Here is a 17,136-nt window from a genome sequence, read left to right on the forward strand (position 1 = left end):
GGGAGGAGCTGGGGGGCAACATCTTTTGCCCTCCCGCGCTGTATTACAGCCGTGAGCCTGCTGAGCCTCGTCCGCCGCCAGCAGCAGCGGCCACGGGGAAGTGGGAGCGCGTCGAGGCCTGGAGACCACCGGAGAAAGACGAGGGCCAGAACCCCCCGCGTCCCAGCGCTGGGCCCTCGCTCCTGCACCTCTCCAGCCCTCAACAGCTCCACAACACCCTGGCGCAGCTGCCACTACTTAGCGCCCTGCTGGCAGAGCTGTCGGTGGTTGCCAACAGTGCTGTGCCTGCTGCTGTCCACCCTCATCTGGCCTGGCTCTACCAGGCCCCAGGGGGTGGTAGCACGGCTGCACGGCCCCCCAGCCACTCTGCCCTCAAGCCTGTGCAGGCACCTGTGGAGCCAGGTGGGAAGAGTGGAGCTGCCAGCCCTCAATTCAAGAAGGGCTTACAAGAGGCCACCTCACCAGGACCTTCTTGGGCTGGGAAAGAACATAAGAAAGCTGTAGCCCAGGAAGAGACAGAATTTGAAAGGAACTGCAAAGCTAAAGAAAACAGACCACCCAGAAGGAAACTGTTGTACGGCCTAACAAATACACTGAGGCTACGGCTGCAGAAGACCAACCCTGATAAGCTGGTAATTCATGAAAGGAGAGAGCAATACAGGAAAAAGCAAATGGAGATGCTGAAGAAGAGAAGCCCTTTATCCAAAAGAAAGCTTCACAGAAACACTGGAGAACAGAATGTGGTTTCTTACAGGCATTGTAGCAAGAAAGACAATTCAGAGCAGAATGATCAGTTTCATAAAGCTACTGAGACTCCATTACAAAACGGTGCTCTCAGAGAGTACATTTCCATGACAGATGTGTCCTCTGACCTGCAGAAACAGGCTATTGAAAGTCTAGCAAAGAGTGATGAAATTGTAAGCAAGGAATGTCCATACCAAGTAACTACAGACCCCTTTGTGGATGAATCTGTATTAAAATCTGCTCCCAAGGAAAAGTATGGAAAACCCATTCTCTCAGCAGCTTTCCCATCAGATGCTAATGCAAAGGGAAGTAACGAGGTAGGATTAAAAACCATGGAGCATGATGATGTGTCTGTTGTGAGCAATCATAAACCAAGCTCCAGCAGGAGTGTTGAAAACAGCTCTGAATTCATATACTCGGACGACTTCATTGCTAGTCCTGAGAACACAGTTTATTCAGATGATTTTACCAGTGCTGAGTGTACAGGCAAAGAATCAGAAGCTCTTGACAACAATCCTGAACCTGTGTGGCTTGAAAGCCCAAGGCGAGGTTGGTCAGATTCAGAGCCTGAATCCACCAGGTCCAGAATTTCAAAGATAAGTCAAAGAGCTGAAAGTACTTCCAATCTTCTGCCCATTCCTTCATCTTCATCTCCAGTCCAGTCTTTAAAGAGAAACCACAACTTAAAAAACACTAAGAGAATTAGTGGTGAATCTGTTGATTCACTTAACCTTGCTCAAATGGAGGAATCGTTAGCAGATGAAGAGCAGGAAGCCCAACAGATCAGTAAGGAAAAGAGCAGGGGTGATCAGCACATTGAACAAGTATCAACACTAAGAAGCAAACAAGTTATCTCTGATACTGATCTGAATATTGGAAAGGGGCAGACCTCTGCAGGAAAAAGCCAGTCAGTAACTCCAGTTAGCTCTTACTTGCCATCTGAGGTGTCTGATCTTGAACTTGGTGTCCTGGAAAACAGTATGTCAGACAAAGAGGATGATTTTCTGGGAAAACTCCATGTTCCTAATCAATACAAAGACATCAGTGAACTTGTAATAAGCAAGCTTCCAGGATACACAATGTAATTACAAGTTCTCACTGTCAGATTTAAGATACGATATTTTAACTTTTTAAGGCCTGTTACCTTTAGCTACAATATATACAAGTTAATTTAAACCTTTATCATGCACATGTAATACATTGGTAAATTTACTTCAGAGTTTTTAAAAATAAAGTGCTGTTTTAATCTCTAACAAGTGGCTTTTAAGTGGTACCTACAGCGTGACTTCAGTGTTAGTATCTTAACACAAAAGTAATCAGCACAAGAAACAACTTGCTGTTAAAACCCGAAGTGAAGACAAGCAGCAGCTGCAGCCTGTACACACAGAACTTGTCCACGGTAGAAGTAATGCCACACTAGAGAAACAGCCAAGTACAAAACAGTGTTCCTGACTGAACATTTAAGTTTTTATCCCTCATAAAAGTAGTTCCATGCTTCATTTTCGTTACAAATGGTTACTTAAAAAATAGTCATAGCCAGTAACAGTACAGACTTCCATCCGCTCATGTGTATAATGATGTATTTGTTTCACTGTTTTGCCACTACATACAGCGCCCAGAACTACATGAGCCCTTTTAGAGTTTCTTAGGCTTAAGTTTCTCATTTAAGTCAGATTTTCACAATTTATTATAAAATAGTATAAGAATTATTATTGATCGTAAGTCTATATAATCGGGGAGAGCTTTGAGAGGTTGATGAAGTTACTTGACCTTGAAGACTAAGGGTGTGCAGAGTAGGGAAGAGTGCAGTAAATTTGCAATGCTTCCTAACTCCCTGATTGCATTTTCTGACACTGGAAAAAGGGAGGGGTCAGCACCCACAGCCCAGAAACCCTGAACAAATGCACGTATTACACCATCATTTAAGGATTTGAGATAATGAAGAATGTGCCACATCCCCTTTTCTATTCCGTTGGTTAAATTACCATCTGATGTTCGCTTTTGATTCCTGGTTTGGTTTTTATGACTTACTAAACAGTGATCACACGATCACTGAACTTAATGACTTTGTTTAACTGCTGAGGCTTTTTTAGAGCCCATATCCCTGTTACAAATTTTAGAGATGTTCTTTGACTTGACTCTAAAGAGAACTCAAAATTCCTGCTTTCATTTCTAGGTCTCTTTGTCCCTATTTTCCACTCTATTTGAGTAGTTTGTCTCCTTTGCCATCTTTACATTATTCCTAAAGATTCCATTATTTAGGATATTTATCCTCAAAGTTAAATGACAGACTTACCAACTCCCCTTTTCCTTGTACTTTACAATCTGACTTCTTTCCCCAGCTTTTTAATTTCACACTGTAGTACTCCATATGGTTACTGCAAGAGCCTGTGTTTACACTTTTAACATCTTGAAGGAATTTTTTTTTTTTTTATTTCCATCCTATGATGTGTTTATTTTGTAGGAATGACAGTACCTCTCCTATTTACAGTGCTAACATCTGTGAGGATTATTCAAGTATCTGGTGTTGATTCTGAGAACACCACTACTAATATTGTTAATCTAAAGGTAAGCAGTTGAAATTATCCATGTATCAAATGAAACTGGGCAGAGCAATTTTTAAGTGCTCAAATTCCAGATCAATATGTATTTTTTCCTTTTTTCTTCTAATGCCATGGACTTCTTCGATACACATGGATTTAGACTACCATTTATACATGGCAGTAATTCTGATTTTATTGATGGAATAAGATCTTTGCAATGCTACAGGCTTGGGGAAGTGTGGCTGGAAAGTGTCTGGCAGAAAAGGACCTGGGGGTTCTAATTGACAAGCAGCTGAATATGAGCCAGCAGTGTGCCCAGGTGGCCAAGAAAGCCAATGGCATCCTGGCTTGTGTTAGAAATAGTGTGACCAGCAGAAGGAGAGAGGTGATTGTCCCCCTGTACTCAGCACTGGTGAGGCCACACCTGGAGTATTGCGTCCAGTTTTGGGCACCTCAATTCAAGAGAGATAGCGAGGTGCTGGAGTGAGTACAGAGGAGGACAACGAAGCTGGTGAAGGGCCTGGAGAATAAATCTTATGAAGAACACTTGAAGGAGCTGGGAATGTTTAGTTTGAGGAAGAGGAGGCTGAGGGGAGACCTCATCAGTCTCTACAGGTCATTGTGGAGAGGTTGGTGCTGGTCTCTTCTCACAGGTAATTAATGACAGAACAAGAGGGAATGGCTCAAGCTGCAACAGGGGAGGTTTAGACTGGACATTAGGAAAAATTTTATCACAGGAAGAGTGGTTAGACACTGGAATAGGCTGCCCAGGGAGGTGGTTGAGTCACCATACCTGGATGTGTTTAAGCGTCATTTGGATGTGGTGTTGGTGGATGTGGTTTAGGGGAGAACTTTGTAGAGTAGGGATTATGGTTGGACTCTGTGATCCCAAGGGTCTTTTCCAACCTGAATAGTTCTATGATTCTATGATCTTGCAATTCTCATGGGGAAAACTGTCATTAAAATACAATGCTGCCCAACTATTTTTACTGTGTGGCTATTTAAATGAGTTGCTAACACTAAGAGCCCATGATTTGAAGATCATCACCTAAGACAAGTTAATTTTTAAAATAAAGTTTATTTTCAACCCAAAATGGGTTGAAACTCAAGGGCAAATTCTGAGTCTTTTTTCTGTCCCCTATCCCACCTTCACTTTGCAATTTCCAGAAGCAAATACTGTAGGAACAATAAATAAATCAGCTCAAATAAAACTGAACATAATGCTTCACTGTAAGTCCCAAACCAATAAATAAACTCTTAGATATACAGATTAATTATCTTCAGAATTTATTACTCTAAAAAAAAAAAAAATTGGTCTGCCTTTTAAATAGTCACTTCAGTGTCCTATTTATTAAAGTCAATTTAGATAGCCAGTACTATATAACCAATGGTGCAACAGGAAGAGTAGGATACCAAATATTGACAGTTTGGGTCACATTACCCCTTCTACTGTAATGTTTTTATGTTAAGTAGTTCTGATCAGTCATTAATCAGTGGCTAAGAACATTTTTAAGAAAGCCCAGCCAAGCATGTCCTCCATTTTTTATTCCTCAGTTCTCAGCACTCTGATTAGATTACACAGTTTCTTTTCTGTTTGTGATTTCTCTGATGGTAATTCCTACCACCTCTTTTACAATTTGTAATTCCTTCTTCATTTTGGAAGTCCTTTTTCTCAGATTTCTGAAATTACATCTAGCCTTGGTAACTACGCAATTGAATTTTTGTACTGACTGACTTGTTCTTACTACTTTTGTTTTTCTAGGTCCCAGTATTTTATAATTTCTGCTACTGTAAATATTTTGTTTCTCTTTGTTTAAGTGCTGCTCAGAGTTAAATGCTAGTTATTATTTGGAAATCTTTGTGACTTTGCCTTTCTCTTCCCTGCATTTTTCACCAGCATCTACTTTACTGCTTGCTGAGCTTTGATTGTCTAGAAAGAAGTAAAATAATTGAATCTTACATTCACATCCTTAAAAGGTTTTGTTGGAGGATCTTCACCAGCTCCTGTGAAATATAATGCTGCTCATTCAGAGCTGCCAAGTGACCATCCAGGACTGTGAACATTTGCCCATGATTGTTAAACATCAGAATTCTCTACATCTCTCAAACCCTGCGTTTAATCCTTTTCTAAAGTTTTTCTAAAGTTTGATTTTAATTTCAGTTTTGTTCACATTCAGATTCTTCCCTCATTTTAAATTCCTTGCATGTGTGCAGATTTGTTATGTTGAAGTCACCCAGATGAGGTGCAGCTTCACTGCCTTTTTCTTGTTTGGCTTTGACATTCACCTGTATTAAACCTTTTTTGTTTTGGTGTGGCTTTTGTGATTACACTTGTCTGAATTTTATATGAGAATTGTAATGTAAACTTCCCCTGACTTTATGGAATTGTTTGCATTTTCCCAGAAGGATAGTCAGTGTTCTCATTTGTTTTTCTAGAGGATGAATTTTAATGTCTTATGCTAGAGAAAACAGTATTAATCTTCAGTTCTGCAGAGAGCTCTGCAAGTGACTCACCTACCAATTGTTTAAAATAATATGGCTTGGTAAGAGGAAACATTTAAATAACATCTGAGATGATACTCCTTGCTCCTAACTAAATTAACATTTAAAGATTGATTCAGGCACAGTTAATTAAAAACCAAAACAAAACACAAACCCAAACAAAAACAAACAAAACCAAGCCCTAATGGTTAAGTAAAAAAAAAACAACTTCAGATGTCTATTACATATATTTATTCTAATCATAGATATTTTTCAAACATTTTAGGTGATAGCCTAGTAGATTTCCTTCATAAATTGCAGTATCTGAGCTAAATCAGGTAAGAATTTGGTTCTCTATGTATCCATTATCATAAGGTAGCAGATTACCAAAGGGAAGCAAAGGTATTTACATGGTCAAATCCCCTGAAATTCCATGGGTTATTAGTCACCTTGAAAAAAAGGTTGAAGAATAGAAACATCTGCAGAGGTCTCCAGCAGTATTATATCTTGGAATGCAAAAATGTTTTGAAAATAACATAAGTCATGCTTCAACAAACACTTTCAGAGACATATGGAAAGTTTAGTGGCATCATGATTGAAAGTAACTCTCTTTGTGTCAAGAAAGTTCCCGCTCTTTTCCTCCTGTCTTAACTGTTGGCAGATTCAGTATTTTCCCTGTCCCTTATGCTTTGGTACCAGAGTACATAACCTTTTACTCTCCCCCAATTTTCAATCCCACCATGCTGGGGTCATGCTGGTTATTTTTCACAGGATCTCCAGAACCTTATTTCAGGGATCACTCCCCCCCACCTCCCAAATTGCTCTTGTGCCTTCACCGTGATGCCTTGTCTGTTCCAGCTTCTCCTTAACATGTATTTCATGCTATCTCTAGAACTCAGCTTGCCCTACTTATAATTTAAAAAAAAATATTCCAAACACGTGACACCTTCCCTGGCTTGTTCTTATCTTTGATACCAAACTGAAGTTCTGCCCATTGTTTGCTGGGCTCTGCTGTCCCCTTCATGCTTCCAAGCACCTTAGTGTCCTACTCTGTGCCCATTTCTATGTAACTCTAACTTCTTCCATTCTTAAAAAAAATACTACAAAATCTGGTAATTGCTGCACATCTGTGTTTCCTTGTTTTGTTTCAGTCCTTTTCCTTCTGCCTGTGGGTAGCTGCATTGCTTAGAGTTCTTGTCCACAGGAATGCACCAGGCAGAATTTAAGTCAGAAGCCATGGTGTGACCTTCTCTATATTGCAGTCCTCAATATTTCATCAACCTACTCCTGACTGCTGATGTCAACACTGGGATATGACTGTACAATTTACAATGCTGATCAAAATGTAATGGCATTTGTAATGAAGGAAACTTCAGGAAACATGCTCAAATGTTGCAACCTAAAACACAATATAAGGGAAGCTCTGATATATCATGGAATGAGGTTTTAATTTTCTTATCTATAACTCTAACAAGACCCAGCAATATAATTACTGCATATAAGAAAATCTAGTTTCTGATTCATAACCATAATTCATAGCCATTGCTGCTCTCTTCTGAAACAAAATTAACAGCCTTTTGATTATTGCAGGTCTGTCATCTGCTACTTCTCCTGTACTGCTACTTTACAGCCCTCTGAACATTGTGCATTTTTATTTGTCAAGTGGAATAGATGTATAGGGTTTCTTCAAAACAAGCATCTAACCAGTTTTTCAGGGTCCTTCAACAGAAAGGCAAGAGCCTGAAAGCAAAGTACTTCAGTACTTTTCCTGTGTACCCTTTTGTAATAACAAAATATTGGAGCAGATCAAATCTTTTCTCAACAAGAAATTTGGTTCATTTCCAACAAGAGCAGCAGATTCAGTAAACCACTGCTTCCATGGTATCCACCACTGTTACAACACTTTAATTGCATCCCTTTTCAAAATTTTTAGTGGTTCATAGAATTGCAGAATGTAAGGGGTTGGAAAGGACCTCTGGAGATCATCGAGTCAGACCCCTTTGCTTGAGCAGGACCACCTAAGGCAGGTCACACAGAAAAGCACCCTGTTGGGTCTTGAAAGTCTCCAGAGAAGGAGACTTCACAAGCTCCCTGGGAGCCTGTTCCAGTGCTCATAGCAAAGATGTTCTTCTGCATGTTGAGGAGGAACTTCCCATGCTCTAGCTTGCATCCATTGCCCCTCATCCTATCACAGGGCATGACTGAAAAGAGATTGGCCCTCCTTCTTGATACCTACCCTTCAGATATTTATATACATTAATAAGATCCCCTCTCAGTCTTCTCTAGACTAAACAGCCCCAGGTCTTTCAGACTTTCCTTGTAAGGCAGGTGCTCCAGTCCCTTAATCATCCTTGTAGCCCTTGGTTGGACTCTTTCAAGTAAATCCCTGCCTCTCTCAAGTAAATCCCTGTCCCTCTTGAACTGGACACAATACTCCAGGTGGTGGTGTGGTGGACACAATGCTCACTAAGGCAGAGTAGATGGGGAGTATGACCTCCCTCGACCTCTGTCAAATTACATACATGCTGTGTGAATTTAATTTAGGTTGGTAACAGTCAAGGGCTGCACTGGAGGAAAGCACTAATAGGCCAATAGAGTCCTAACTGAACTTTGCTTCCTTTTTTACTGAAACCTTATAGCAGTACAGGGGTCAGCCAAAGAAATATCCCTTGTCTACTACTGACATCACGTGTCCAGAAAAATAAGTCATGGGAAAGTTGGCTGTTAAGTTGCAGACTAAGTTGCAGATGCTCTTCTGAAACTTTATTTGCTTCTTTTGAAGTCTTACAGCAGAACTGAAATTTTGTTTCCCAGCCTCAATGAGACTTTTAACAAACCAAAGGAAGACAAAACCTAATTTTTTAGAAAGCGCCCTTGCCTTCTTAAACACACCCCAAACCTAAGCACAGGAAAGCTATGCAAGGAATGTTTACAGAAACAATAATAATAATAAAATTACAAGAACTTTCCCATTCCACTTATCCCAAATAATTTGAGAACAGCTTCACTCACTGTGTTTATTACCTCTACCTCTGATCTCAATAGGAAGAACTGTGAAGATATGCATTTTGTTTTGGTTTGAGTTTAGCAATCATGTAGATCCCAGCAGTCCTGCTTTTACTGGAGTCATCTCACACAGGCCTGCCAACAGTTCCACAACTGGAGTAAATACCAAAGTTATGGATCAGATGTACAGCATAAAGCAGAGTAAAGCTGTACTGATGCAATACTAACAACAGGAGTTTGCTCCCTGCACTCCAGGTCAAGCATGTCTTTCTGGGACAGCCCTACAGGCCTTGCGTTTTGACCAGCAGAACATTGAAATGAAAACAGACAAGAACAAGATGGAGGGAGTAAGTTTTAGGGCAAGGTCCCTCTTGGAATGGCCCTGGTTCATTTGCATCTCCCTTGGCTAACTTAAGCATTTAAACTGATCTCTCAAGTAACTTCCTGATTGCACAAGGAAGAGACTGTCTTTTAAGACACTCTGGATAAAAATTACATCTGTATCAGAAAAGACAACTTGGGTTGGATTCTTAAAATGAGTAATAGCCCATCCCTGCACAAAACACCACAACTTGCTCATCTTTTATCTTTTCAGTTTGAGAGGTGTTCTGGACAAAGAGTTAAAAATAAGTAGCCTGCATAGGAACACATGCACCACTAAACATCCTTTGCCACCCCAATTACAAACAACAGAGTAAAGCAAAAACAATGGAAGAAACAAAGAGGAAAGCCCTCCCACTTGAAGCTTAGAAATTGCTATAAAGGCACTAGTGGTGGCAGGAATTACTTTTTCTCTCCTTTTCATCATCTTCCTGACACCTGTTAGGGAACATCAACAAGAGTTTTAGGCACATCTGGAGATTAAGTGCAAAAATGTCTCTTGACACAAATGGGTTACGCAAATGCATCAGCTAGAGAACCTCCCATTCCCAGTCCTGCAACTGGTCAGGAAATCCTTCAGGCACCATATAATCTATTATTACACTCTATTTTTCAAAAGCTGTCTTCGTGATTGACCTCAGTTCCTATGCCTAAATAGGCAGCTGGTTCTGTCTTTCAATATCATGCTTGTTACTCCTGAAAAGACCTAAACAGTTACGTCAATTTCTGCATGAAAGCTCCCTGTAGCCATCTACTCAGAGCAGGCCAGATTCCTGCTCTTACAAGAATACTCTGCAACAACTTTACCTCCTACTGCTTCATTATCCCACATACAGGCACAGAAACAGCTTTGAGGAAAAGGCCAAGCTACCACTTCATGTGCATGGCCAAAAGAGAAAAGAACTCCAAGGACACAGACAGGCAGAGAAGCAGGGTGCAAACAATGCTTGCAGCTTTAATGGCTTTATGTCCATCCTCTTTCTGCTCTGAACAAGCCTGCCCTGCTGCAGGGAACAAGCTCATGACATACACTTTTCTAGGCACAGCACAGTGAGTTTATTTCCTGGCCCAAAAAGTCCTAAGCAATAGTTTTAGAAGTAAAGTGTGTTTATGCACATCCTCACAGTGAGTATCCTTTCTTTCCTTTCATAAACCTGCGATGGTCAGCAGATTTTCTCCATTTGTTTGTCCTGCTACCATGTCCTACTCTAAATTCCCAGTTTGGGTATCCCATCCTACATCTTGGAAGGTATTTGCCTCAGGTATGTGCTGCTTACATTGCACATACAGATACGAGGAGATATACTCCAATCATCTTATTGATGATTGAGAAAACAACAACAACAAAATCCCAACTTTAAGAGTTCCCCATGGAAGTTCATTACTTTACACTATTTAATATTTATTTAAGCAATTCTTTTTGCATTATTTAAACACTAAGATATGTATATTAAAAATTTGCAAAGTAGCAATTTTCCTGGTAAGATTAGCACAAACAACATCTGCTTCAATCCAGTACTTAATATGTGGACATAACAATTAGGAACCATCTGGTGACCTGGCACTTGCTGGTACAGGAATGAGATTTCAATTAAGGTTTATTATCAGAATGTGTAAGTGACAGCTCCCACTTGAAACCCCAAAGCCAGTAAACTGTCCAAATAAAGAAAAGGATGTCACCCAGTTAACGGGTTGGATCACAGTGCTTGATTACATGCTTTGTAAGGAATGTGTTCCTTTCCCATATTCTTGTGTACAAATTGCTTATGCAGTTAGATTTTTAAGAAGAACTGGCCATATGGCAGGTAAATTGGGAACTGCACTTCCATTTACAGAAATCATGGCAATACAATAAATGAGTCAATCATTTCCTAGGTTTGACAAGCCAGGATTGCATCTTGTGCAAGATAAAAAGAAAAGCCCAACTGAAAAGCAGTATTTGAACAATAAGGCTACGTCAGGTAATCCTGCAGCTGTGTTCGGGTTTATGTGGAGCTGTGAAACAAAACTCTTAAGTGCAAGAGAACGTCTCTCCTACCCCAGCATTCACCTTACTATCAGACAGTGATTCAGGTGCTGACCTTTAGGGTCCCAGAAGAGAACCAGCCCATCAGCAAGTTTCAAGAGAGAGAGATTATTAATGGGGTAGGTAAAGGAACACTCACAGCTTTTTAGCTGTGAAATATTTTACCACACTGGATGAAAAAGTCCTAGATTGCTTGTCCTCTTTCAGCTATTGATAAGTATTATTGCTATGATTGTTTTCTTTAATATTTAGTGTATAACACTAAGGGCCTGGCAAAAAAAAAATAAAAAAAAAAATCAGGCAATTAATAAAAAAATTCTTAATCTTTTCTACTTTACAGTTCAGGGTCCTTCAACAGAAAGGCAAGAGCCTGAAAGCAAAGTACTTCAGTACTTTTCCTGTGTACCCTTTTGTAATAACAAAATATTGGAGCAGATCAAATCTTTTCTCAACAAGAAATTTGGTTCATTTCCAACAAGAGCAGCAGATTCAGTAAACCACTGCTTCCATGGTATCCACCACTGTTACAACACTTTAATTGCATCCCTTTTCAAAATTTTTAGTGGTTCATAGAATTGCAGAATGTAAGGGGTTGGAAAGGACCTCTGGAGATCATCGAGTCAGACCCCTTTGCTTGAGCAGGACCACCTAAGGCAGGTCACACAGAAAAGCACCCTGTTGGGTCTTGAAAGTCTCCAGAGAAGGAGACTTCACAAGCTCCCTGGGAGCCTGTTCCAGTGCTCATAGCAAAGATGTTCTTCTGCATGTTGAGGAGGAACTTCCCATGCTCTAGCTTGCATCCATTGCCCCTCATCCTATCACAGGGCATGACTGAAAAGAGATTGGCCCTCCTTCTTGATACCTACCCTTCAGATATTTATATACATTAATAAGATCCCCTCTCAGTCTTCTCTAGACTAAACAGCCCCAGGTCTTTCAGAATTTCCTTGTAAGGCAGGTGCTCCAGTCCCTTAATCATCCTTGTAGCCCTTGGTTGGACTCTTTCAAGTAAATCCCTGCCTCTCTCAAGTAAATCCCTGTCCCTCTTGAACTGGACACAATACTCCAGGTGGTGGTGTGGTGGACACAATGCTCACTAAGGCAGAGTAGATGGGGAGTATGACCTCCCTCGACCTCTGTCAAATTACATACATGCTGTGTGAATTTAATTTAGGTTGGTAACAGTCAAGGGCTGCACTGGAGGAAAGCACTAATAGGCCAATAGAGTCCTAACTGAACTTTGCTTCCTTTTTTACTGAAACCTTATAGCAGTACAGGGGTCAGCCAAAGAAATATCCCTTGTCTACTACTGACATCACGTGTCCAGAAAAATAAGTCATGGGAAAGTTGGCTGTTAAGTTGCAGACTAAGTTGCAGATGCTCTTCTGAAACTTTATTTGCTTCTTTTGAAGTCTTACAGCAGAACTGAAATTTTGTTTCCCAGCCTCAATGAGACTTTTAACAAACCAAAGGAAGACAAAACCTAATTTTTTAGAAAGCGCCCTTGCCTTCTTAAACACACCCCAAACCTAAGCACAGGAAAGCTATGCAAGGAATGTTTACAGAAACAATAATAATAATAAAATTACAAGAACTTTCCCATTCCACTTATCCCAAATAATTTGAGAACAGCTTCACTCACTGTGTTTATTACCTCTACCTCTGATCTCAATAGGAAGAACTGTGAAGATATGCATTTTGTTTTGGTTTGAGTTTAGCAATCATGTAGATCCCAGCAGTCCTGCTTTTACTGGAGTCATCTCACACAGGCCTGCCAACAGTTCCACAACTGGAGTAAATACCAAAGTTATGGATCAGATGTACAGCATAAAGCAGAGTAAAGCTGTACTGATGCAATACTAACAACAGGAGTTTGCTCCCTGCACTCCAGGTCAAGCATGTCTTTCTGGGACAGCCCTACAGGCCTTGCGTTTTGACCAGCAGAACATTGAAATGAAAACAGACAAGAACAAGATGGAGGGAGTAAGTTTTAGGGCAAGGTCCCTCTTGGAATGGCCCTGGTTCATTTGCATCTCCCTTGGCTAACTTAAGCATTTAAACTGATCTCTCAAGTAACTTCCTGATTGCACAAGGAAGAGACTGTCTTTTAAGACACTCTGGATAAAAATTACATCTGTATCAGAAAAGACAACTTGGGTTGGATTCTTAAAATGAGTAATAGCCCATCCCTGCACAAAACACCACAACTTGCTCATCTTTTATCTTTTCAGTTTGAGAGGTGTTCTGGACAAAGAGTTAAAAATAAGTAGCCTGCATAGGAACACATGCACCACTAAACATCCTTTGCCACCCCAATTACAAACAACAGAGTAAAGCAAAAACAATGGAAGAAACAAAGAGGAAAGCCCTCCCACTTGAAGCTTAGAAATTGCTATAAAGGCACTAGTGGTGGCAGGAATTACTTTTTCTCTCCTTTTCATCATCTTCCTGACACCTGTTAGGGAACATCAACAAGAGTTTTAGGCACATCTGGAGATTAAGTGCAAAAATGTCTCTTGACACAAATGGGTTACGCAAATGCATCAGCTAGAGAACCTCCCATTCCCAGTCCTGCAACTGGTCAGGAAATCCTTCAGGCACCATATAATCTATTATTACACTCTATTTTTCAAAAGCTGTCTTCGTGATTGACCTCAGTTCCTATGCCTAAATAGGCAGCTGGTTCTGTCTTTCAATATCATGCTTGTTACTCCTGAAAAGACCTAAACAGTTACGTCAATTTCTGCATGAAAGCTCCCTGTAGCCATCTACTCAGAGCAGGCCAGATTCCTGCTCTTACAAGAATACTCTGCAACAACTTTACCTCCTACTGCTTCATTATCCCACATACAGGCACAGAAACAGCTTTGAGGAAAAGGCCAAGCTACCACTTCATGTGCATGGCCAAAAGAGAAAAGAACTCCAAGGACACAGACAGGCAGAGAAGCAGGGTGCAAACAATGCTTGCAGCTTTAATGGCTTTATGTCCATCCTCTTTCTGCTCTGAACAAGCCTGCCCTGCTGCAGGGAACAAGCTCATGACATACACTTTTCTAGGCACAGCACAGTGAGTTTATTTCCTGGCCCAAAAAGTCCTAAGCAATAGTTTTAGAAGTAAAGTGTGTTTATGCACATCCTCACAGTGAGTATCCTTTCTTTCCTTTCATAAACCTGCGATGGTCAGCAGATTTTCTCCATTTGTTTGTCCTGCTACCATGTCCTACTCTAAATTCCCAGTTTGGGTATCCCATCCTACATCTTGGAAGGTATTTGCCTCAGGTATGTGCTGCTTACATTGCACATACAGATACGAGGAGATATACTCCAATCATCTTATTGATGATTGAGAAAACAACAACAACAAAATCCCAACTTTAAGAGTTCCCCATGGAAGTTCATTACTTTACACTATTTAATATTTATTTAAGCAATTCTTTTTGCATTATTTAAACACTAAGATATGTATATTAAAAATTTGCAAAGTAGCAATTTTCCTGGTAAGATTAGCACAAACAACATCTGCTTCAATCCAGTACTTAATATGTGGACATAACAATTAGGAACCATCTGGTGACCTGGCACTTGCTGGTACAGGAATGAGATTTCAATTAAGGTTTATTATCAGAATGTGTAAGTGACAGCTCCCACTTGAAACCCCAAAGCCAGTAAACTGTCCAAATAAAGAAAAGGATGTCACCCAGTTAACGGGTTGGATCACAGTGCTTGATTACATGCTTTGTAAGGAATGTGTTCCTTTCCCATATTCTTGTGTACAAATTGCTTATGCAGTTAGATTTTTAAGAAGAACTGGCCATATGGCAGGTAAATTGGGAACTGCACTTCCATTTACAGAAATCATGGCAATACAATAAATGAGTCAATCATTTCCTAGGTTTGACAAGCCAGGATTGCATCTTGTGCAAGATAAAAAGAAAAGCCCAACTGAAAAGCAGTATTTGAACAATAAGGCTACGTCAGGTAATCCTGCAGCTGTGTTCGGGTTTATGTGGAGCTGTGAAACAAAACTCTTAAGTGCAAGAGAACGTCTCTCCTACCCCAGCATTCACCTTACTATCAGACAGTGATTCAGGTGCTGACCTTTAGGGTCCCAGAAGAGAACCAGCCCATCAGCAAGTTTCAAGAGAGAGAGATTATTAATGGGGTAGGTAAAGGAACACTCACAGCTTTTTAGCTGTGAAATATTTTACCACACTGGATGAAAAAGTCCTAGATTGCTTGTCCTCTTTCAGCTATTGATAAGTATTATTGCTATGATTGTTTTCTTTAATATTTAGTGTATAACACTAAGGGCCTGGCAAAAAAAAAATAAAAAAAAAATCAGGCAATTAATAAAAAAATTCTTAATCTTTTCTACTTTACAGTTGCACTACAGTTCCAGTTCCATTCAAGAAATCAACTCTGCAGCTACCCATGAAAGTTATTACAGATCCCAATTTTGTAGTCAAGAAACCAATTTGTGATACAATCACAGCACCTGGAGAAGGTCTGTTCTGCTTCAGCCAATCTCCAGTTGTCTAAACCAGAATAAAAATTTAGAAATAAGAAAAGTAAATCCAAATTGTGACCCACTGCACTTTGGGTTCAATTAAGAACAGCTCCACAGACCCACACTGCTCAAGAGAGTTATAGTCTCAGTCTCTGGAGAATTTCACCGGTGCAGGTGCACAAATAAGCAGAAACACTAGACTTTGCAACCTTCACCATTAGCCGTAAAAGTATCCATCATCTTAAGAAAGAAAGCAGAGTATTCCTATGCATTAATTTTAAAGTTTCAGCAATTTTCCTCTTTTAGCAAAGTTGACTGCACAGGCAAAAATATCTTGCCACCCTCCACACAACCAAAACAACACAGCCTTTAGATTAAGCTTCATTGAAAAAGTATAATATTGTTAGTTTATAATCATGCTTTTTGGGCACTGTGTATTAAATAATGTATTTTTCACTTATAAAATTATTTCTCAGACGCCCTATGTTTAGTAAGGCATCAAGCTTTGTACAAATGGAAACTATTCTCAATGTTGAAAAACCCTAACATAAATTGACTTTATTCACAAGTTCAAGCAAACATCAGTAGCATAATCCTGTAATCAGAGTAAGCTCTGCTTGGAAACTAAATGGCCAAAGTGCTCCCAAGAGTAGCAATTACTATTTTAGCCAGTGGAATCATCTGGAAAGACTCTCTTAAATTTAATTAATTCCCCAGTAGCCAGTCCATCATAGTCACTAATATGCTGGCAATACTGCTATTGATAATGTTGCCAGTATATTATAAGCCCTCATTTATTGCCTTAAACTTTAATTCAATGAATTCTGCACGTGAACTCTTCTTAGATGGTGATACTTTGTGCTAATGCAATCATAGATGAGCCATTTGAGAGCATAACAAGACTCAACTCTGTACACATGGCAGGATGTCACTGAGAAGGCAGGACACTCACCCAAACTTGTGTTCTTTGTCTTTAACCTTCCTAACACGTATGCCTCTAAACTAGAACATAATTAGATCTACCCCTTCTGGCTTCATTTAATGGATTAGAGAAAAGCTCAGAGGAGAGGTCTGAGTGAAAACTTAGGCTTCCCATGTATTCAGCTAGCTTTTAGACAGGAATGTGGAAGTGCTGAATTCAACAGAACTACTGTTGATACTGCTTTAAGGACTCAAGACTTCATCCAACCCATCCCCTTGCCCTTAGGCAAAAATTAACTTGTAACTACATAATTCCTGACAGTTTTTTGTCTATCTCATTTTTTAAAACTCCCAGTAAAAGAGATTATGCATCTTCCCCAGGCAACATGTTCCAGTACTTAATTATCCTGAATGTTAGAAGTTTTTCCCAGTGTCAGACCTTGGTGTCCCCTGATAAAATTTAAGTCCATTATTTCCCATCTTACACGCTACAGAAATAAAGCAAATTATCACCTTCCTCATCCAGA

General features: G+C 40.0%; 1 protein-coding gene across 1 annotated transcript in view; it reads left to right on the forward strand.

The window, feature by feature from the left end:
• The window catches only part of MAP10 (microtubule-associated protein 10), a 72,947-nt gene extending 71,118 nt beyond the window's left edge, over window positions 1–1,829 (forward strand). Inside the window, exon 2 of the mRNA XM_010004551.1 lies at window positions 50–1,829. Coding sequence (XP_010002853.1) covers window positions 50–1,829 — 1,780 coding nt within the window. The remainder of the gene's footprint in view (window positions 1–49) is intronic.
• Window positions 1,830–17,136: the final 15,307 nt, after the last annotated feature.

Source organism: Chaetura pelagica, unplaced genomic scaffold (genome assembly GCF_000747805.2).
Source record: "Chaetura pelagica isolate M959 unplaced genomic scaffold, ChaPel_1.0 scaffold9, whole genome shotgun sequence".
Taxonomy (NCBI): Eukaryota; Metazoa; Chordata; class Aves; order Apodiformes; family Apodidae; genus Chaetura; species Chaetura pelagica.